Below are 22,995 nucleotides of genomic sequence, written 5' to 3' on the forward strand. Positions count from 1 at the left end.
TGGCAAGGCTCCACAAAAATGATTTCCAGGGGGAAGTTTTCTTGCTGGAGTGCCGGTAAAGGGGCTTGGCTGAAACTGTTACCAAGGGCACAGAGGGAACAGCTCCCACCAGGAGCTCTGTGGTGCCCAGCACAGCAGGAGGAGGAACACAGGGTGACCTTCAGCACAGCCCAGCCCAGCCCCGGATACAAACACAACTTCTCCATTTCAGAGCTCTCTTGGCAGTTTTTTTCTATCCGCTCTGGAAAACCCCGCTCACTGCCTGTTTTCTCCAGGACTGTACCTATTGTCTGGTTCTGAAGGGAGAAGGGAAGTGATTATCCTGCCTTCCTGCAGGGCAGGAGCACCCTGCACCCCCCATCCAGGCACAGGCTCCGCATTCCTGCAGCAGGGAGGGGAGCAGGCTGTGACAGGGACACGTGGGGACCTGTCAGAGACAACAGCTGGACACTGTGGCCAGGGAACACCTGGGCTGGGCCAGTGCCAGCCACCTTCCCCACAGCCACAGGGCTTCCTCCTGACCCCAGGGGAGCACAGCAGAGGCAGGAGGATACAGGCTCTTCCCTCCTGCTTCATCCCTCTCTCCCCTCCTAAGCATGGAATAAGGTAAACAGGATGTTCCTATACTGCCCAACCATGACTAAAAATATATATAATAATAAACGTATGGCTTTGGGTTACCCAGAAAAACAGAGGTACCCAAATTCCAGACACCTGGCCCTTCCTGGGCACCTCATTCCATGGATTAACTTTGCTGGGTTGTGTTTCTATCAAATGCTGACTGAAGGCCCAGGAATCATCTCTTTTCCAGACCCAGATGCTCTCCAGGACCAAGAGATTCCAGCTGCAGGATATAATTGTTAAATCACATTTTCTGATAAAATTCTTGCTAAGTTCAGAGTATTTTTCCCCCCTCACACACAGACAAAAGCATTCCTTTGAAGAGGAATGACTGAGGAACACCAGGGAAACTTAAACAAGCCCCTTTTCTTGTAGCTTTTCCCAGAAATTAAGAGGATTTCCTATTGTAAACTGCTTAATTACAAATCCTGGTGTGTTTCCCCATCCGGGTGCTCCAAAACCAGGCACATCCCCATTAAAAACCCCAAATCCAAGGAAGGAGAGCTCCATGTTTATTAAAACGAATCACAGGCTGTCCAGAGCAAACCCAGACCTCCTTTATCACAGGAACAGCAACACAAGCTCATGCCAAGGGAGGAAAAACTTCCAAATCAGGGTCCATACAAGATCCAAGACAGGGAAAGAACAAGAACAAGGGGGTTAATAAGTGTGTGGAGAAGAAGTTTTCAATTAGCAGGAGGTTAAATGAAGCAGTGAGTGCTGAGGGCAGACAGATGATGCTCCTGGCCACCATAAATCCCTCAAAGATGGATCTAAACTAAGCTGGACATGACCTTGATGATGTCTTTTCCCAAGGGGATTCAAGGGAGAGCCTGCACTCAAGCAAAGCATTGATCACTACAGACTATTCACTACTCTGACACATTTTGGGGCCCCATCAGCTTCTCATCAGTGGGGGTCAGAGTCCCTCTGTTCAAACTGCTGCTGGGGGGCAGTGGGTGCAGCCCCCAAAAGGCCAGAATGGAAACAGGATTGGGAGGGTTGGGGTTACAACACGTTACATCTCAGGGCTCCACACCTCCTATTTCTTCCTGCCTCCTCTCTCTTTGAGTGCCAGGTGAATCAGAGAGCCACTGGTCATGTTGTAATAAGCCAGGGAGTTGGAATCCTTGATGAAGATGCCCTGAGGGGAGGAGAAAAGGATAAAAAACCCACGAAAGAGCAGTCAGAGCACAAACCTCAGTGTTGCCTTCCCACAGAATCCCACCCAGATCCCAACCCTCCTGCTGTACACTCAGAGCAGGGGGATGACAGAACACTGCAGGCTTTGGAGACCCCAGAGAGATTCCAGTGTCCAAGGTGGACACTGGAGGTGGGTACAGAATCCTAAATCCTAGAATGGTTTGGGACCCTAAAGATCCCCCATCCACCCCCCTTGCCATGGGCAGGGACTCTTTCCACTAGACCAGCCAATATAGACAATGTGGCTCCTACAACACACAGATAAGGAGTCACCACAAGGGGAGTTACTCAGACTCCACTCTCCCCCCACCTTTTTTATTTTTTTCCCTTAAAAATAATCAGCTCAGCTCTCCTTCTTGTTAAGGGTTAACAGAGTATCTGCCCACAGATGAACTCTGAGGAGACAAGTGCACAAAGTTCACTGCTTAGGCAGCAGGTTGTGCCTGCCTGGGCACATGCATGACTGGAAATAAGTCATTAAAAAGGAACGGGGCTTTTCTCACAGCTCTGGCTCCCAGAGGAAGAGAGAGAAGAGAGAGTGAGCCCTCCCCTTCCCTTCCCTGTTCTGGAGAAAGCCTTCCCTGAGCTGCCAGGGTTCCAAAGCACGCTCGCCCACCTCCCCGAGCACACAGCAGAGCTGTGGGAGCAGGCTGCTGCAGTTAAATGTCAAAAAAAAAAAAACCAAACCAAAACAACAAACTCTAATAAAACAGGAGGCTGATTTCAGAGAAAGCCACACCAAGTTTGGAGGACTCATCTCCAGCAGCAACAATGTGAAAATCCACTGGTTTAATCACCTATAAAAGCCTGTCCTGCTGTAACAGAGGGCAGATCTGTCACAGCTGTGCTGTGCAGGCAGGAAAACCATTCCCTTTGCTCTTCCAGTAGCTCAGAGTGCATTAAATTATACATTATAATTTTTCTTTTTAAAAAGGTCATGTGAGAGAATGCATTGAATAAACAACCAGTATTTGAAGACCTTATACCCACCTCATACTGCAGCTTCTGCTTCCCAGCTGGCATCCCTGTGGCCTCGTGGATCTTAACCTTTATAACAGACACCTGGGGAGGATCAAAGGGCTCCTTCAGAGCTTTTGTCCCAGTCCTGCTCCCCAGCCCCGTGGAGCTGCAGTGTGGGGAGCAGGCTGAGCTCCCAGCTGCTGCTCTCTCACAGGCAGCACATGGAGCAGGGCAGGGCAGGAGGATGAGCTACATGCCTGGTCTGAGAGGGGCAGGGTGAACACCAGCACTTGGCCATTCAGCTTCCATTCCGTCTTGTCCTGCATGTTGGGAACCTGGACTTTGACCGTGACTGGGCCCTATGGGAAAACACAGATAAAGTCTCTCAGGGCTGTGATAACACAGCACCAGACTAAGTGTTCGTTTCCATATCTTGGTTCCTCAGTAAACACACTGAAATGTGTTTACAAGTTACTCCACTGCTCCCACAGTAAAACATTTGGTTGGATTTCGCTCCCTTTTGGGTGCCATCTATCAAGCACCACACGTGCTGATGGTGTCACAGGTGAGGGTGTGAAGCACAGAGACAGCTTCTCCGTGCCCATGAAACCACAGAATCAGACTGGTTTGGGTTGGAAAGGACCTTAAAGTCCTTCCAGTCCCACGCCCTGCCATGGCCAGAGGACACCTTCCACTAACCCAGGGTGCTCCAAGCCCTGTCCAATCAAGGACACTTCCAAGGATGGGGCAGCCACAGCTGCTCTGGGTACCCTGTGCCAGGGCCTCTCCACCTTCCCAGGGAACAATTCCTTCCCAGTATCCCATCTAAATCTCCTCTTTTACTTTAAATATTGCCAGAAAAACCATACAGTCCTTCCTAAGGATTTAGAACTCCTCCTGTGACAGTGGCACTCCTCAGGAAGGAATGAAGGCTCACATTTAGCTCACCTTGTTATGGAATACACCACCTTACCCTACTATCATGCTGGCAATGATACTCTAATCTCTTTGCATCTCCAGCTTAGCCCTCCTCTCTTTAAAAGCTCATTAGCAACTTTAGTTCTTCTCTGCATTATAACCTACCTCTCACTGCCCTTAATTACAGAAGAGCATTATCCCACCCTGTGTAGCTCTTCCCAACAAGAGACAAAGGAGTTTGGTTTGCTCAGGAATGACAAGAGAAAGGAGATACCTCAAAAGTCCCTTTCTTGCCAGGTATTTTTGCCCCTCTGTGCTTTACAGCCCCTTTGGAGGTGGAGTGGAGCAGCCCAGGACTCTGAGCCACACATGTACCTTGTTCCTGCGCAGAAATTCCTCCTCTGGAATCAGGCTGTCCTCACTCTTCAGTTTCTTGGAGACTGGCTCATCCTCCATGGGTGGCGGGGGGTGGACGGGAGGCATCGGTGCCGGGGACGGGACCGGAGCCACGGGAGGAGCAGGGACAAAGGCTGGAATGGGCAGGGGACACAGCACAACCCACAGTCACCCCCTGAGTGCACAGCAAACACCCCCTCACAATAAAAACGCTTTGAGCAGAGCAGCACAGGCTGAAAATAAATATCACAATACATGGAGGAAGTTACAACCAACAGCAACATGCAAACTTCAAACATTCAGAGAGCTCTTATATTGGGAAGCATTCCAGGAAGAGATAACAAGGCATGAGAGCTTCCTGCAGATCTTGCAAAAAAAGAACACGCTCTCAGTTTGGCAGGCAGCAGTGCCAGCTCCTCCAGTTAGGGAAGAAAAGAAGATGATAAAAAAGGAAGAATTGCTTCTTACATCATGCTTTTTAACTTCAAAGCACCTAATGAGGAAAAGGGCCAGCAAACAGCTTTTCCTCCAGCAGCAGCAGCTTCTGTATGGAGCTGTAACACCCACTGAGGTGCTGGCAGCTTCTCTTGACCCTGCATTCTTAATTTTCACCTGGGCAAGCTCCTGGGGCCACAGGACTCCCTGCATTTCATGGTGCAGGAAGAGCCTTGAGCCCAAAAGCAGGACTAGGTAAGCCATACCAAACACCCCCAAACTCTTAACAACACAACTTGGTGCCTGCAGTCCCAGCTACACACCAGAACCAGGGCACAGGAGGAAAAAGACTCCAAGCTGAAGCCCACTCTAAAGAATCACCCAACAATTCCCCAGGAAAACTGAAGCCACCGAAGCCACTGACCTGTGGGGACGATCATGGGGGGCGGGCGGGGGCTCATGATGGGGGGAGCAGAGGGGGGCATGGGCACCACGTTGATGCGGGGGGTGTGGATGATGGGAGGCATGGGGGTGGCTATGACAGATCCCGGGGGCAGCCGGACCACGGACGTCATGGGGGGGCGAGGCATGACTGGCACTGCAGAAACCACGGCGGCACGGACAGGAGGAGGCATCTGCAGAGAGAAGGTGAAGCTGCTCAGCAGGAATGCCCAGGGCTGCCCACAGCCCCAGTTAAAGTAACAGGGAAACACAGAAACACGGGTCCTGATGTATAGAACGTGCAGGGAGCCTTAGTGGCCCCACCATATGGGCAACCCAAGCTGCTCTGAACAGGCACAGAAACCTCATTAACAGATTAAAGGGGTCCTCCTTCCCTCCCCGCTGTGGGATCAGACCTCCAGGCACTTAATTCCTTTCCTAAATTGCTGTTTGGGACTCACAACAGATCCCTTCTTGTTGCTTTGATTTTTTAAGATTTTCTAAGCTTTCTGATGTTAACGTTTTTGTAGTGAACTTTTTACACACTTTCTGTAAGTAACTCATTGTTTTGCATTCTTTTATAAAAAAGGAGACAGTTGATAAACTGTTAGTTTGTCTAGTGTCACTGGAGAGGTGGCACTGTCACCCTCCAATCTACTGTCACTTTTGGAAATCTATAAATGTTAGAGTCAGAAAATAAACTTCTCTTTTTTCTTCACCTCAAAACCAGCAGCATGCGCTTGTGTTCTTCCGTGTCCTATAGCAACACTTCTTACCTTGGGCTGCCTTTGTCCAACATCACTCTACACCTACAAAGGCCCCCAGCCATCCCTTTCTTAGCCATATTCTCTGCCTCCAAAATCCCAGCTGATCCCAGTCTTTTTGTTACTTTAAAGGTAAAAACTCTACCTAAGTATGATATTCCATTTTAAACAGCAAGTTCAATAAGGTTCTTCTAATATTTCCAAACTACTCTTAAATCACAAACTTCCCACAAAATCATCTTCCATGCCAGCACACTTGCCCTTCATCAGGATCCCTCCTAATTAACTAGAGCCCCAGTAATTGGCTTCTGAGAGCCCAAACACTCACGGTGGGTGGGCGAGGTACAGATGTGATGGGCTGGGCACTGGCAGGGGGGTTGGAGGCTGAGGAAGGAGGGGGTGGCTGGGGTATCTCATTGGGTTTGCTGGGCCCGATTTTCTCCTTGCTGTCATCCTCTGGCACCAGTCCCTTGGCCTTGTGGATGGCTTCAATTTGCTCTTGCAGAGTGATATTGGCCTGAGCAGCCTGCTGTGTGCGGGCCATGCTGCCTGAGTGGCCATCCCAGGTCACCTGAGAGAGTAAAATAAATCAGATTAACCCAACCTGGCCAGACTGCAAAGAAATCCAGAGAGCACATCTTGATAGAAATAACAAATTTCAAGACACTTGTGTCTTTGAGCATTCACAATGCTACAGGAACCTATTATAAAAAGAACTCCAACCAATCAAACACAAATTCCCAATTCCTACTCTACCTTTTCCTCTGGTTTCTGGATCTCTTCTTCACCAATCTTTTTACCAATGGCAGTCTCCTCTACACCAAAGATATCAGTACGACGCTCTGCCAGCTGCTTCAGGCTGCTCTCAATATCCAAACCTGAGGGAAAAAGAGCAATTCTTATCTCAAGGAATAAAACCAAGCCTCTTACTGATCTATTAGTTGATACCTAGTGATGCTCTTTTCACACAGAATATTCGAGTCAGAAGGGACCACAAGGACCTTTAAAGTCCAACTTTCTTTTTTTTTTTGGAAAGATACTGCCCAGCAACAGCTGACAAACATTCCCATCTCATTCTCCCAGAAAGGCCATCACACACAGAGCTCCATTTCAGATGGTCCTGCTCAGTGGGGGCAGTGAGGGGCTGTGCAATCAGTGCTCAAGCTGACCTGGGGCATAGACCTCGTCATCACTCTGCTTCTCCCGGATGGATCGATCCCGCTGCTCCAGCCACCGGGGATCCAGGAGCCCAATCCTCATGTGCTCCTGCATTTTACTGGCAGGAATCTTTTCTCCAGTGATGGGAGACACCAGGTACTCATCAGGAGCCGGGGCGGGTGGCAATGGTTTTGAGGCTAGGAGAACAAAACCACAGTGTTGGTTCAGTCTAGAAACAAATGGTTTGGGATTCTTCAGGAAGAAATAAAGGTGGTTTTTCAGTTTGATTTACCTTTGGGATCGTAATCTTTCCGCACAATGACCTGATCCGGTGTGGGAGGGAGTGGGGGTGGCATTGGGGTTTCTGGAGGAGGAGGAACCTTCTGACCTTCATCTTCATCATCTGACCCCTTATTGAAAGGAAACAAAAATCACAACCAAGTTCCAGCGGTCAAATTCCTTTGAGACATCCTACACAGTGCTTAAGAACAGACTATGCAGCTTCCAAGCAATGGAGCTGTTTTGGACACCTATGGCACAGTGGTTCCTCTGGATCATGATTCAGAAATTCAGCAGCCCCAGAAGAGGAAGCAAATATTCCTCAGCTTCCACATAACAGCAGCCCTGTGCACAGGGGCTCACAGTTAACCACACTCTTGTTCCCTGTTACCAGAAAAACAGCTTACAGTGGGCAGAGGCTAAGATGAGTCATCTTTCAGTGCTCCAGACTCTGGGCACAAAATAGCCTGAAAGACTTAAAACCACAGAAATAAAAAATCCACACCGCTGGGTGCCAAGATTACTGGATTTCTCTCTTGGAACTCGTATTATCATGGAAAACATTAAAAAAACAACCTTATTCTGGCAGTAACAGGTTGTTTGGAGATGTCATCAGAGGGAAATTTCATTTCCTCAAGAAACTGAAGAATTATTTACAGTGAACGTGAGGACCATCATAAATCACATGAACTTCAGGGGACAAAATCCTATTGTCCAGTTACCTCATCCATATCCTGCACTTGTGTGTCCTGATCCAGCTGGGCTGGAGGCTCATCTGTTTTCTCTTGCTTTTCATCTTCCTCATCTGATTCCACCTCCATCTCCACCTCCTCACTTTCCCCAAACTTCTCATAACGCTCCTGGATCAGGATTCGAGCTCCCAGCTCTTCTGGAGTGGTGGGAGGAGGGAAATTCCCTACAATGCAGAAAACAGAGCTTCTGTTTCTCTATCCCATTACATTACTCAACACACACTGACAGAAATACCAATTCTTCAACAGAAAGCAGTGGCAACAAAATCCTTGGCAGCCACAGGATGAGGAAGGGAATGGATGGAGTCTATACAAACACCAGCATGACACATGAAGATAAAGTGACTTATAAATGGAAGCACTACTAGAAAGTGGGACAAGCTCTGGTATCCTGGTGGAAGTGGAGAAGTGAACACAACTGCAGTCCTGGACTTCCTTCAAGGAGAACATCAGTGACTCCAGAGAAAAACAACAGCCTTGCAAAATATCAGTGTAAGGCTTTTCCCTTCAACTCTGAAGGATAAAAATGCTGTAAACCCCAATGTCTGCCTAAAAATGGCACTTCAGGACACATTTCCTGACAACATTTAGCATCAGTACCTTGCTCATTGGGCTGGAAGTCAACTGTTTCCACAACCACAAAGTCGTGCCAGTCAATCTGGGCATAAGCCACACGCTCCTTCTCCTTCTCCTCCTCCTCCTTCTTTCTCTCTCGCTCCTGGAACTTGGCCCACTCCACTCTGTAATAGACCTGCAGGAGCAGACAGAGCATGGTGTCAGACAAGGAACAGCACAGCCATCCCACTGCTGGTTTGCAAATGAAAGGAAGAACAGCTGGAGCAGTGTCAGGCTGAGATCAGGGCAAGGTTCTTCCCCCAGAGGGTGCTGGCACTGCCCAGGCTGCCCAGGGAATGGGCACAGCCCCGAGGCTGCCAGAGCTCCAGGAGCCTTTGGGCAGCACTGCCAGGGATGGACAGGGTGGAATTGTTGGGGGGTCTGGGCAGGGATAGGGGTGGGACTGGATGGTGGGGTCCTTCCCACTCAGGATATTCCAGGATTCCACTTTGTAACCACTTGGAAATGGGCTTGTGCAGTATCTCTGTGCTGCCACAAACTACCCCCAATACAAACACCAGCTGCAGCTTAAAGCAACTCTGAGCCCCCTGTACTAAAGTGACAGCAAGTGACACATCCATTTTATTCTCTTTGGCTTGTTGGCAGCATGCTGTTTGCTGCCAACAAGCCAAAAACATGGAAAGAGAAAAAAAATCAAAACATAACCAAAATGCTTCAGCATTTTTTCAAATTTTTTATGGAATACCTGATCCAGGACTTCCTTGGGATTTTCAGCCTCCTTCTTGAGCTTGAGGAGCAAGCCCTTTGGTGGGATCAAGATCTGAAACACATTTTGCATGACAGTTGGTGACAGTTCTTTGTGCCAAAGCCTCTTTCAGAGCAATTATTCCCTTTCCACACTGCTAAAAATACCAGCAAATCCCCAGAGCTATATCCCATTTATTCTACTGCAGCCCTCTCATTCATTACCACTCATCCCTCCCCTTCAAAATATAAATTTCCAATTTATATTATATCTATATATATAATATTATATATAATTATACTTATTTATTTTATATATTTATATTTATTTATATTTTGTCTATTATATATATATATATTATAGATAATATAAATAAAATAAATATAAATAAGATGAACGCTATTATATATTTCTATAATTATATTATATATAATTATATAATATGTATAATTATATATATATATATATATAATTATATATAATTATATATATAATTATATATAATATATATTATATAATTATATAATATATACAATATAATTATATATAATATAATTTAATATATAATTATATATATATTAAATATAATATTATGTAGTATATATAATATTATATTTATATTATTATATGAACTTCCAAATATCCTCCAGGTTTAAAAAAAAAGAAAAGAAAACAAACTTTATTGAGATTACAATAGTGTGTGGTACATTTAGGTGACAGCCCACTGTGTTCTGCACAATAACCACTCTGAAGAGTAGGATTTCAAGGATGGATTCCTGGATATTTCCAGCCTGACTGGTTTGTAGGGCTTCATCAGCCCTCTGAACTCCTTCCTGCTGTGGAAGGAATCCCCCTGCCTGGAGTCCCTTTGTGTAAGTACCTTTGTGTACTGCTCCACCAGCTTGGTGAAGTAGTTGAAGAGGCTGTGCTGGGGGCGCAGGAAATCAAACTGGTAATTCCTCTGCTCCTTCTGCATGAGCTGGGTCAGGAACTGCCTCCCGTTGCGGGCCACGAACTGCGCCGTGAGCTTCACCACGTCCAGGTCGAAGGCCGAGATGGACGGAGGGTCCGCGATGAACTCGAACTCGGGCGGGGGCTCCTTGGGAACCACGGTCTCCTGGATCACCTGGGCCTGCACCTGCAGGGAGAACACACGGCCCCGTGACTTCCTGGGGTGCCTTGGGAAGGCTGAGCTAGAACAGAGGCCGCACAGTGTCAGAACTCAGAACATCCCTCTGGGTATCCAGAATTGCCGGGACCCCTGCCAGGGGGCTCAGAGACCCTGGCAAATCACCAGCTTTGTATGAAGACCTGAAAGCCACAGAAGTTTAAGTAGTGTAATAATAAAATTATCATTGGGTGAAAAAGTAGATTTTGGGGTTTTTAGAATAGGGGTTCAGGAGGCAAGATGGAGGGACTTGAGTGTGCCCAGCCTTTCTTCTTCTCTACCTCCATCTTCTGCTGTGATGTTGGCACTTTGGGATTGGTTTAGAATAGAAACTCACTGTCTAACACAGGTGATAGGTATTGAAAAGTAATTGTAAACATGTTATACCTAGTTTGTAAAGAGATAACACCACCCCAGCAGCAGTTAGAGTGCCTCTGGCTGTCCTGCTGAACAGACCTCGGCTGGACGGGAGAAAAATGTTTCTAGATGAGATACAATAAACAACTCTGAGCCCGAGAAATGAAGAGCTCCAACTCCTTCTTTGAACGTGCGGGCACGAAACAGAGACTGCTCACGTGTCCTGGGGCTGCAATAAACTGTGAACTCCTGAGAAGACAGAGCTAAAGGATAAAGTAGGGATTTTGCCCACCTTGGGCAGCACAACTCAAAATGGCCACAAAATGGGCAACAGGTCATGGGGTCTCCCACTTTTATAAATTTTGCTCCATTTGAATATTGGAGTTAATTGTCCAATTACAGCTTTAGCCCATCAAGTCACATCCTTCTTGTTTTCTCTCTTCAGTCCCTGTTGTTTGTGCTCTTGGGCCTGAAATTTGGATCATTTGTCCTTGGTCCCCAGCTAGAGAAGGAATTGTTTTGTCTCCGTGCTCTGTGCAGAGAGCTCAGCATCCCCTCATATGAAGGCTAGACTTACACACTAAAGCAGAATAGAATCTGAAAAATACAAAAGCTAAAACCTGAGGCATCACCTGAAAGGAACAGTCACCAAACACTCAGGAGAATATTTTTTTTTCTCCAGCTGCTGCAGGAAAGCAATGCCAGTTGCCATCCAGGCAGGTACAAGGATGAGAAATCATCAGGTATAATTTAATACTATTAATATGTTGTTCCAACAGCAAACAGATTTGGAACGTATCAGGCCTTTGCTATAGGCCTCCCAGGGCCAGCAGTGTGGCTGCTGGCCATGCCAAGCATGGAAAAGCCCTGGATTCACTCCATGCCCTTTTCCCACCCAGAATGTTTAAAGGCACAGCTGAACAAGGTGAGCAGCATTTTGTACCCTAAGTTTTAAGGGGAGGTTGATCCTTCTACAAAACTGCTTGCAACAAGGCCAAACAGAACTCCAAGGGATTCCCAAGGCTTGCTTCTGCCCCATCCAGTCCAAGTGATCCCTGGTGTAAATACTTTTTAAGTCAATACAGAGCTAAACTTAATTAACATGGACCAATTAAACTGTATATTGGCAGTTTAAAACAGCTTTGAGTCACCAGCACCTGGGAGATGGCACATCTGCATCAAAACAAAGCCCCAGACGCTCAACTCCAAGCCTGTCACTGCTGGCATTTTGACAACTGTACAACCACTGCTCCTTCTTGACTGTCAAGCTTCCTTCCCTCTCAACACCAGGCTGTGACACCACTCCAAAGTGACCAAATTCTTCCCCAAAAGGATGAAAAGGAACCCTCACCTTCTGTGGGAGCTGCTGCTGGGCACTCTGCTGCTGCTGCATGACCTTGGGGATGGCAGCCGAGGGCTCCTGGGCTTTGCCCTCCTTGAACTCGCTGACCTTGTGCCGGTAGTAGGCATGGTAAGGGTCGTTGGGGTTCAGGAAGTTGAACTTGGGGTTATTTATTTCATTCTGACGAATTCGGGCTTCAAATTCTGGACCATTTCTGGGGAGCAAGAAGAAAATTTGTTTAGATCATCATCAACTCAAGGGTAAATGTCTCTTTCAGACTGGGACATGTTGAGGCACCAGCCCCCTGAAGATCATTTTCTGTCTCACATGTGAGGAGTTTCTCCCTCAGCAGATCCCACCCAGCTGGACACACACAGTTTAGATGCAATTGTCCCCTTGATTCTGTCTTTAATGTGAATATTAAATATTCACACTCACAACTGTTCCACAGTCACATCTGTCTGCACTCAAAGGTCATTTCCACCACTGACTGAAGTTTACAGTTATGAAGCATGAAGTTGACAAGTTACTACATCAATTTTATCTGCTCTATTAACAAGTTCTCAAGACTAATTGCAGTTCCAGAACCATCATATAAGGGAAAAAAAGCAGGTAAACATCAGCCTGTGCAGGGACTGACCAGCCCAGAGTGCTGCACTCAGGAGCCCCAGCCCAGGTAACACCCCCTCCTCCCACCTGAAGCACGAGCCAGCTATTTCAGGGCAGTTTGAGAAAATTCCCAGCTGCCACAGGGTGTTCCTCTTCATATTCTCTGGATAGCTCCCAGTCTCATTTAGACATTCCACCTCCTCCAAAAGAGGAGGTCTCTGCAATCCCAAGGGATAAACACAGTCCCTTATGCTCAGAAGCAGCCAACACTCCTTGGCAGCACTTTGGAGATGAGTTACACAATAAGGGTTTGACTGGAGCAGCACTTGGTAATTCTCTGAAACCAAACCCCACCACATTTTAGCACTAAAACACAGCCATGACTCCTGGACTAAGGCTCCCTTTGCACCTGGAATTTGGTTTCCCCTTCAGATCATTCAGAACAGCCCCGTTACCCAGTTATTGCAGCACCCACTGCACATTTGAACAAGGATTTTATTTATTTACTACCAGTTTCTCCAGCAAAGGGTGCCTTACACCCTCTTCAGGAGAATATTGTTTCTTTTCCAGTCTCAATCCTTAAATCTTTAATGCAAAACCACAAAACTGAGACCTGCTTCAGCTTCTAGAGCTGCACTGAACAGCAGAAGGATGAAAATGCCAGGAGAAAGAGACACCAGCAGTGCCACCCACCTGGCTACAAAGCTGGCAGTCTTATCCACAATATTCCTGACCTCTGGAGGAGGGTAAATAATCCCCACCACAGGCTTGGCTGGTGCTGCCTCCTCTTTAGGCTCCTCTTCTGGCTGTAATAAAGAAAGTTTCATTGCAAAAGGTGAAGGGGTGTCAGGATCAGGCATTCCAAACACTCCCAATGGCACAGAGGAACCTTTATCCATCCTCCTCCTCCTCAGTCACTGAACTGGCTGAAGAATCTGGAGCATCCCCCCCACCAATTCCTTGGATTCTCAGGGGCACCTGTTGCAGGGGCAGGGACAGCAGGACAACAGGGAAGGTGCCTCCAAGGGAACCACAACAATTTTCCCTGTATCAGCCTTGACCCCAAGGCTGTTTTTAAATGCTGAGCCAGGAGTCTCCAGTAACATTTCCAGGAATAATTCATCAATCCTCACCAGCTGTGGAAGTTCTGTATCTTCCTAGGGGCCTGTGGGACCTGAATTATTAACTCCACATTAAATAAATCACAGCTTTTAATGCCATTGTAGTTGCAACAGAAGCTGTTTTGAAGAGAAAATCTCCAACAGAGTGTTCTTCTGATGTTACAGAAGATCCAAACTAAAATCTCAGAAACCCTCCCTGTGGATTGCTCTGTATTCCAGTAAAACCAGGAGCTGCCTTTGCAGGATACTAAAGATGCTGCTTCTCTTTCCTCACCAGGCAGCTCCAAGAAAAGGTGTTAAAACCAAGGACAGATCTGCTGGAAATGTTTATAATCCTAACAGGGACAGCCAGGGATAACTTAAAATCCAGGTAGAGCTCCCAGCTCTGACAAATCTATGGAGAATCCAAGCCAGAAAATGGTCTCAGGCCAAACTGGTCCCTGGCAGTGCCCAAGGCCAGGCTGGACATGGGCTTGGAGCAGCCTGGGACAGTGGGAAGTGTCCCTGCCATGGCAGGGGTGGCACTGGGTGGGCTCTAAGGTCCCTCCCAATGCAAACCATTCCATAAATACAACCCTAACAAAGTGTGTTAAGAGAAAGGCACCAGGAACATTTCTAGTTTTCATTCCCACTCCCTCAGAACATCATCTTGAGGAGCTGAAGGATGGGGCAGCATCACACTCGAGATATTTTATTTAACAGTGATGCCAAGTTGCCTTGGTAACCTCTGTGCATAAAAGCCACTGGGTTTTTAGGGGGAATCCAAATTTTCCAAGGATCTCAGTAAGATCAGCTCCCTGACAGCTCCAAGAGTGCTGATGCTGCTGTGTGAGAGTCAGGACAGCAGCTCCAGCCCTGTGGGAGCTGAATTCCCATCTCAGAAATGCATGAGGAATGAATATTCCCATCTCAGGCTGCAAAGAACATGAAAATGGCCAAGGGAGAAAGATCTGGGAGGGTGCTGGGACACACAGCCCTGCCACGCTCCCTCAGACTTTCAATCCTTCCACACAAAATTCGTGGAGCCAGGGCAGCTCCCCCAGATCCGGGGAACCCCCCACACTCACTGCAGCCACAGCCCTGGGGCACTGCCAGGGAAGGGCTCAGCTCCTGCCCAGCTCCAGCAGGATCCTGCTGTCTCCAAGGAATCCTGGAATGGTTTGGGTGGGAAGGCAACCTGGAGCTCACCTCACCCCTCCCACTATCCCAAGCTCCTGGTCTTGGGCACTGTCAGGGATCCAGGGCCTGCCCACCCTGCCAGGAACAATTCCTAATTCCCAGTATCCCATCCATCCCTGCCCTCTGGCACTGGGAGCCATTCTCTGTGTCCTGTCCCTCCATCCCTTGTCCCCAGTCCCTCTGCAGCTCTCCTGGAGCCCCTTTAGGCCCTGCAAGGGGCTCTGAGGTGTCCCTGGAGCCTTCTCCTCTCCAGGTGAGCACCCCCAGCTCTCCCAGCCTGGCTCAGAGCAGAGGAGCTCCAGCCCTTGGAACATCTCTGTGGCTTCCTCTGGACTCTCTCCAGCAGCTCCAGGTCCCTCCTGTGCGGGTCCCAGGGCTGGGGCAGCTCTGCAGGTGGGGTCTCACTCGAGCGGGGCACAGGGGTCACTGCAGCGCTCCGGACTGAACCGCAGCTCCCCCAGCCCAGCGCAGCCCGGTCCGTGAGGGCCCCGCTCCCACCCCCGCGCGGTTCGCGCCATCCCCGCTCCCCTCCCTCACCGCCCCTCCCCTCCCCTCCCGCACCGGTTTGCTCTCGGCGGGGGGCGCGGGCTGCGCCGGAGGCACAGCCTGCACGGGTCCGGCGGGCATGGCGGTGCCGGGGCCGGGGGCTCCGCGCCGGGCGGGGCCGATCGAGGGGCGGGCGAGGCTCGGGCCGAAGCAGCGGCAGCGGCGGCACCGACTGGGACGAAATGGCGGCGGCGGGCGCTGTGCCGCGCGTGCGCGCCGGAAGTGACGCAACGCCGGCGGGAAGGGGGCGGGCGCAGGGCGCGCGCCCGCTGTGGGATGTACCATTAGCGCCTCGCGCGGGGGGGGGACACTAAAGCAGGAATGCACCACTGCGGCACGGGAGGGGCGTGGTTGCCATGGCGACAGGGCTGGGACGCCGAGGCCTAGCACGGGTCGCGGGCTCCGCGCTTCTGCTCCGCGGTTGCTGCTGATTGCTCCGATCGCCCCGGTTCCCTCCGGTTCCCCAGCACTCCTGGGGTACCGTGCCGGTGCGTCTCCAGCAGCCTGTCCCGGTAGGGCGTTCCCTGCACCCCTGGCCCATCGCTCCCCGGCCCGCTGGCCCCGCTGTTCCCGGGCCGTGTCCCCTGGGCCGGCCCGGCCCGCACCATGGCGCACCTCCTGGGCCACCGCGGCTGCATGGAGAGCCTGCGGGCCGACCTGCGGGACCTGCAGGCCGCCATCGCCGACGTGTGCTCCCGGGCCGGCGCCGTGCGCTTCCCCTCCTGGAAATTCCCCGACAAGGTGTCCTGCGAGCTGGACATAGCGGTGCTGCTGCAGCGCTACCGGCACAGCGACAGCGAGCCCGAGTTCAGCCAGCACGCACACGTGGTGCTGCTGGAGCTGCTCATTGACAGGTGAGAGCCCACAGGCAGCCCGAGCGGCTCCTGCCCTCCGGGAAGGGCAGCTGTGTGTCTGACCTGCTGAGTTATCCGAGTCCTGGGGGAGGTTTTGGGCACCTCAGCACAGGGAGAACTCAAAGGTGTTAGAGAGCATCCAAATGAGGGCTGAGGGTGAGAGCACCTGGTGTGTTCAGCTGGAACAGAGAAGACTGAGGTCAGAGCTCATCAGCTCCTCCTGGGGTACAGCTCTGATCTCTGTGACCAGGGATGGGATTCAAAGAATGGCTGGAGCTGTGCCCAGGGAGGTTTAGGCTGGATATCAGGAAAAGGTTCTTCCCCTAGAGGGTGCTCAGGCACTGAACAGGTTCCCCAGGGAATGATCACAGAATCAGCTGGGTTGGAAAAGACCTTGGAGATCATCAAGTGCAACCTATGACATAACTCCACCTTATCAATTAACCCATGGCACCAAGTGCCACATCAAGGCCCCAAGGCTCCAGGATTTGCAGCAGCATGGTTGCCCCAAATCTTTGGGGGGAGCTTAATCACAGCCTCTCAGAAGTGGCTGCTCCACGCAGTGATCCATACCTGGGCAGCCCTGGGAGCACCAATGCCACCCTCCTGCATCCTGCTGCTGCAAATCCTGATTTTAGGGCCAACAGCTCGGTGGGACTGGCTTATCTTCTAAACCAGAGCTGTATTTATTTCATCCAGACTGCAAAAGGGGCCTCCCAGGGCTGCTGATGCAGCTGTGTCCGAGTGTTTCCAAGGTTTTGGGAGGCAGTTTAACAAGCCTATCCCATCTGCTCCACCTCTAGCTCTGTTTCTTTGTGGCCAGTTTGTGCTGGGAGGTCTAAGCAGGGAAAGGAGTTGGGTTTTAAAGCTCAGCAGGGCATGAGGCCGTGGTGCTGGCACCATGGAAATACATGGGGAACAAAGCATCCAAAAGACTCCATAAAACCAGGGGATACCCTGAGCTGGAAGGAACACAGGGACCATCGCTTTGCCTGGGTGATGGGAGGGGGCCCAGCCGGCATTCCCAGCTGTGTTTTCCCGTCGGGACAGGCTCCTGCTGCTGCTGCAGAGCTTCACGAGCTACGCCGAGGCGGTGCTGAGCGGGCGGGCGGTGCCGCCGCCGCGGGGCCCCGGGCCGGGCATGTCCGCGGGGCTCACAGCCAGGACCTTCTGGAGCTCCATGCTGAAACTCGGCGCCTTCTGCCAGCAGCTCCGGGACCAGGTGGGACATCTGGGGTGGGACATTTGGGGACGTCCCATGAGCTGAGTCACTCCCCTCCCCTCCCCGGATTTGGATCGTGGTCCTTCTCACCACGCCAGATGTGCGTGCAGCCTCTGAGCGCTGGCCCCTGTGTCACACATCTGTCCCCTCCCAGCCTGAGTCCCTTCCCTCCACCCCTCCCAGCTGTGCCACTATATCTGTCCTGCTCCAGATTTCGGGATGAGTGAGCTGCGCTGCCTCTAGAGCTTGGGAAATATTCTCCTACTGCCAAAATGCTGCAGCGCTGCTGATCCCACTGTGGATCTGAGCTGTCTCAAGACAGTGAAATTATTGGTGGTAAAACCAACCTGTCTTGCGTTTTATTTTCCCCAAAATGATCTTTCTCATGGAAAAGTCTCACAATAATCCATGTGGCAAAACCAGGAGGCAGTGCAGGGGGTGGGGCAGAAGGGATGGTGGGGAGTTGGGGAGGAGGTTTTGCTGCTGAGGCTTCCCCGTGGTCACTGTTCCTTGGCTGCACTGCTGTCCCATCTCCACACCCGATTTAGGCTTTTATGGGTCATTTCCTCTTTGATCTGGGCTCTGGTTTTGTTCTGTGCTCTCTCCCTCGGGAGAAGGGTTGCAGGTGGGAGATCCCCACACAGCAATCCACTCCACCCTGTGCTCCCCAGGTTGAGAAATATCAGAAGGAGCACCTGAAATGCATCTTGCCAGAAGTTTTGGAGTCAGGAACTGCCTCAGAGGCTGCCCAGCCCACTTCTGTGTGCCCAAATCTGAGTGTCCAGCCCAGGGCTGGCCCCAGCCTGGCTCTGAGCACCCGCAGTGTCCCCACACAGACCCCTGGCTCACCCCTGGGCTCCTGTGACACCTGCTCCAGCGCCCAGGCCAGCCTCCACGAGGTGGGCAGAGCCATCACCAGCATCTGCCAGAGCCAGAACATCCCTTCAGCTCTCAGCAAATTCCAGGAGGTGCTGGAGGATGGCACAGGGAGAAGGAACCTCTCTGCAACAGACATGAGCTACTGGGCCTCGGAGCAGAGCAAGGACCTGTCCCGCATCAACAAACACCTCCAGGGGCTGCTACAGCAGCTGAACCCCGTGAGGGCTGAGCTGGAAGAGATGGGCAAACAGAAGGACAAGCTGCAGAAACAGGTTGAGGACTTTTCCAGGAAGCTGCAGGCAGAGAAGAGCACCCATGCAGAGCAGCAGAAGGCAGCTGAGCAGAGCCTGAAAGCCAAGGAAAAGGAGCATTCCGAGGCTGTGGCCAGGCTGGAGGAGGAAAAGGATGACCTCAGGAGAGGTACAGAGCTGTTCCCAGCTGTTCCCAGCATCCCTTCTGTCCTGGGTTGACACCCTCCCAGGCCCGGGGGCATTTGCAGGAAGAAGAACAGAGTCCATGGGCAAATTTTGGCCCCATCACCACCAGCATGGCCTCTTGTAGGTGCTGGGGGATTTTCCCTGCTGTGAGGCCAGTCCTGGGCAGTGGGAGCTGGTTGTGTGTGTCCCATCACTGCCTCCTCCCTGGCAGCACAGCATGATCACTGGATGGAAACACTTTGGTGTGGCTGTTTGCTGCCCCTTGTTTTGGTTGTTTTTGAGGAACTGATTAATGGGAGGGTTTTTGTGCTGGTTTAGGAGCTGCTGTGCTGGAGGAGCAACTCTCAGCCCTGAAGGAGGAGCTGGCAGCAAAGGAGGAGGCTGTGCAGGAGCTGGGTAAGGGGCTCACCCAGGGGCTCAGCTCACCCAGCTCACACATCCCCCTCCCCCTGGCCTCACGAGTGTTTCACAGCCCTGTAGCCCCCAGCAGCCCCAGACTGGGCTGTGGAGCTGTGGGGATGGGAGAGGATGGGCCTCCTTCACAGCAGCACCACAACATCACCCAGTGCCAGAGTGGGCTGATGCTGGTGGAGGTTTGGGGGGGTCACAGGCCTCCTGTCAGACCTGCCTCCCTTTGCCAGGGCCTGTGGAGGGCAGGGGGTGCCCCTGAGCCACAGAATCATGGACTGGTTTGGATGGGCAGGGACATTAAAAGTCCATCCAGTGCCACCCTCTGCCATGGCAGGGACACCTCCCACTGTCCCAGGCTGCTCCCAGCCCCAATGTCCAGCCTGGCCTTGGGCACTGCCAGGGATCCAGGGGCAGCCCCAGCTGCTCTGGGCACCTGTGCCAGGGCCTGCCCACCCTCACAGGGAATAATCTCTTCCCCCTATCCCATCTAACCCTGCCCTCTGGCAGTGGCCATTCCTCTTTGCTCTGTCCCTCCAGGCCCTGTCCCAAGTCCCTCTCCAGCTCTTTTGGAGCCCCTCTAGGCACTGGAAAGGCTTCTTAAGTTCTCTCTGGAACCTTCTCCAGGCTGAGCACCCCCATCCCTCTCATCACCTCATGGTTCTGCAGCCTCTCTCCCCTGCCCAGCCTGGGCCATGGTGGCTCTGTCTTCCCAGAGCTCTCCAAGACCACCTTGCTGGAGGAGGTGAGGACCACAATGGTGGCCCAGAGCCAGGTGCTGGAGTTGGAGGAGAAGGTGCAGGTGCTCACAGGCCACAGGGACAGCCTGGAGCAGGAGCTGAGTGCCACCAGGGTGCAGCTGGAGCAGGATCTGAGCGCCACCAGGGTGCAGCTGGAGAAGGAGAAGGTCCATGTGGAGAGCCTGCTCCGGCACGAGGAGGTACAGCTGGAGCCTGGGATGGCTGAGCTGCTGCTGCTGCTGCTGCTGGCAGGGCTGTGGGGAATGGGGGCCACAGCCCCACACGGGCTCACCCCCCAGCACAGTCCCTGCAGGCCAAGCAGAGCACCCTGCTGCAGCAGCTGGACAGCCTGGACAGGGAGCTGGAGGAGCTGCAGGCCAGCCTGGGAGAGGCCGAGGAGGACAAGGCCCGGCTGGCAGAGCAGCTGGAGCAGAGCCAGCTGCAGAGTGGGAAACAGCTCCAGGCACAGCAGGTGAGTGCTGGTACCCAGGTGTGGACACAGCCTGTGCCACAGGGCTGCCACAGACAGCCACACACTGCCCCCAGTCTGAGGGGATGCATAGTGGGTTATTTGAGCCTGTTTCGTGGAGGAACGTGTGATGGACAAGCGTGAGGCCTACGACGACGAATGGGAGGAGGAAACGGAGGGCAAAGAATGGAGTTAGTGTGGGGTTATCAACAGAGAACCCACCTCAGGCTCATTCGACCCACAGCCAGAGTTGTCCCAGGAGGGGCACTCTGGGACCCAGGGTGGCATTGCCACATGGCCACATCCTCATGGGTTTCCCTGGGGAAGAGGCCTCTCCCTCCACCTTGGGCCAGACAAGTCTCTGGGTGAGTCAGGGCAGAGGAGAGCAGCAGGAAGGGACATCTTGAGGTGCTTCCACATCTCCAGTGTTCTGTTCTTGGACACCTGGACACGCTCCACACTTTGTGGTTGGTGCTCCTGCTTCCAGCACACACAGGGATCTCACAGCTAGAACCCTGCACATAGTCCATTTCCAACTGCCACAGAGCATCCTTATCATCAGGGAAGGGTGGGAGTCTTCCATGAGGGGCTGAGTCCTCACTCTTGCAAACTTCATCTCATCCCTGCTGTGCCATGCAGGAGCTGCTGGACACACTGCAGCAGAGAAGCTGGCACTGGAGCAATCCATCCTGGAGCTGCAGGCGAACACATCCCAGCTGCAGGAACAGGCACAGGAGCTGAGGGAGCGGGAAAGGCTCCTGGTGTTCTTCCCTGATCTCCACATGCCCACTGAGACGCAGTTTGAGAGTAAGGGAGCAGATGGCAGCACAGTGGGTTTGTGCCTTGGGGTCTCCAGAGCTCCCAGGGGATCCTGCTGGCCCCAGACACTCCCACTGATACCCAGGAAGGGCTCAGACCCCGTGTGAAGCTGTGACCATCCCAGCGTGCCTCCCTGCACAGGTGCTGTGCATCCCACATCAGGGCCAGGACATTGAGCAGGACCAGGACATGGCAAAGCCTTCCTTTGCCCACAGGGGAAGGTGGTCCCAGCTGCCACCTCCCGGGCTGTGCTGCTGCTCCCTGCCCAGGGCAGGCAGGAGGGGTGCCCACACCTCTGAACAGACAGGCAGCAGCAGGCTGGGCTCTGTTGGATTTTGTCTGCAGGCAGTGGGAACTTTACAGAGGACATGAAGAGTCAGCTCCAGGCCAACAAGATCCGGATCGAGGTGCTGGAGAGGGAGAACACACAGCTCGAGGCTCTGCTGGCCAAGGTGAAGGCAGCAGCCGAGCAGGGCGTGCTCAAGGTGAGCTGGGTGCCACAGGGGCAGGTGCTGGGTACCCCAAAACCACCCCGTGGCCACCTTTGGGGACATCCTTTGGGGACCCTGGGAGGGCCAAGCCCAAGCTCCTCATGCTGCTGGGAGGTTGCTCTGGTTTAACTGGTGTTGTCTGAGGTCCCGGGGCTGGTTCCAGCTCCTTTCCATCATTGTGGCCATTGTGCCACCAGTTGTGGTGGCCAAGGGATGTGACTGGAGCTGAAGCTGGTGGGGGGAAATTTCACCTCCTCTTCCTTCCCCCAGCTTGTCCCACAGGCCCAGCTGCGGTCCCAGCTCCACAGGGCAGCCAGCAGGGAGGACACTGGGTGAGTAGGAGCCCAGAGGAAGGGGCTGGGGCAGGGTTCCCTGCTCTTCCTCCCCTTTAACTGCTCCCACCCCGCAGGCGGCTCAGCAGCGGGAGCAGCAGGGACAGCTCAGGGCTGCCGGGATGCATGGACAAGGCCTGGCACAGAGCTCCCAGCAGCCAGCACTCCAAGAAACTCCGGGCAGAGCCCTCCCCCCAGGCCAAACCCTGCCTCTCGCTCCCAGTGCGACGCCTGGGGCTCGGCCTCCCCTCGCTGCACACCGGGGCTCACCGCAAATAAACACGGAGCAGTCTGAACTTCCTGACACAGAAACTGTTCCACCAGCAGCCACCTGCCCTGCCCAGGGGACCTCGTTACTGGTTCTTTGTGTGTCAGGAAGGGAAAAGCTGGGCTCTGCCTGGTTCCCTGGGGAGCTGCTCCAGGGACGTTCCTGGGCACTGGGATCAGTCACCCTTGGCTACGCTGCTGCTGGAGTCCCCAGGAGAGCCCTGGGGCTGATGCCAGGGCACAGTTTGTGCTAGCTCCTGCCAGGAACCATTCCCAAGAGGGGACTGGGATGTGGCCACACTTGGAAGAGGAAAGCAGAGCTGGCCTGGGATGAGAGGAGTCCAAACCACCCTCAGCCCACCAATACAGCCACAGCTTGGGAAAGTCATTCCTCCCTCTATGAGCCCCGAGGGGCTGGGAACCACCAAGCCACTGGCACAGGCTGGTCCTGACCTCTGAGCTGCCTGCCCAGCACTATGAGCCCTGTGCAAGCCCCACACAAACCAC

General features: G+C 52.4%; 2 protein-coding genes and 1 pseudogene across 2 annotated transcripts; 2 read left to right on the top strand and 1 right to left on the bottom strand.

The window, feature by feature from the left end:
* Positions 1 to 1,110: 1,110 nt before the first annotated feature.
* SF3A1 (splicing factor 3a subunit 1) lies at positions 1,111 to 15,753 on the bottom strand. Its single transcript, XM_036393386.2, has 16 exons — positions 15,586 to 15,753; positions 13,418 to 13,530; positions 12,125 to 12,329; positions 10,129 to 10,386; positions 9,249 to 9,323; positions 8,528 to 8,678; positions 7,898 to 8,091; positions 7,189 to 7,306; positions 6,908 to 7,093; positions 6,495 to 6,616; positions 6,067 to 6,309; positions 4,958 to 5,168; positions 4,078 to 4,232; positions 3,042 to 3,143; positions 2,815 to 2,886; positions 1,111 to 1,765 (listed from the first exon to the last, which is right to left on the bottom strand). The coding sequence occupies exons 1-16, from the start codon at positions 15,649 to 15,651 to the stop codon at positions 1,664 to 1,666; spliced, it is 2,373 nt and encodes a 790-aa protein (XP_036249279.1). The 5' UTR covers positions 15,652 to 15,753; the 3' UTR covers positions 1,111 to 1,663.
* A 263-nt stretch (positions 15,754 to 16,016) lies between these two features.
* On the top strand, positions 16,017 to 16,428 carry LOC118693167 (coiled-coil domain-containing protein 157-like). The gene has a single exon (XM_036393516.1). It carries the CDS (start codon positions 16,177 to 16,179, stop codon positions 16,426 to 16,428), a length of 252 nt encoding a protein of 83 aa, XP_036249409.1. The 5' UTR covers positions 16,017 to 16,176.
* A 1,591-nt stretch (positions 16,429 to 18,019) lies between these two features.
* On the top strand, positions 18,020 to 22,992 carry LOC118693117 (coiled-coil domain-containing protein 157-like; annotated as a pseudogene).
* The last annotated feature ends 3 nt before the right edge of the window (positions 22,993 to 22,995 follow it).

The sequence above is a fragment of the Molothrus ater genome, chromosome 18 (genome assembly GCF_012460135.2).
Source record: "Molothrus ater isolate BHLD 08-10-18 breed brown headed cowbird chromosome 18, BPBGC_Mater_1.1, whole genome shotgun sequence".
Lineage (NCBI taxonomy): Eukaryota > Metazoa > Chordata > Aves > Passeriformes > Icteridae > Molothrus > Molothrus ater.

What these genes read in the sequence shown, in the direction of transcription:
- SF3A1 (XM_036393386.2), bottom strand. Translation starts at nt 15,651, where the DNA reads ATGCCCGCCGGACCCGTGCAGGCTGTGCCTCCGGCGCAGCCCGCGCCC. An exon ending in TGGTGGAGCAGTACACAAAG is followed by an intron (nt 9,324 to 10,128) that starts GTACTTACACAA and finishes AATGTGTTTCAG; the next exon opens with ATCTTGATCCCACCAAAGGG. An exon ending in GAAAGATTACGATCCCAAAG is followed by an intron (nt 7,094 to 7,188) that starts GTAAATCAAACT and finishes TTGTTCTCCTAG; the next exon opens with CCTCAAAACCATTGCCACCC.
- LOC118693167 (XM_036393516.1), top strand. Translation starts at nt 16,177, where the DNA reads ATGGCGCACCTCCTGGGCCACCGCGGCTGCATGGAGAGCCTGCGGGCC.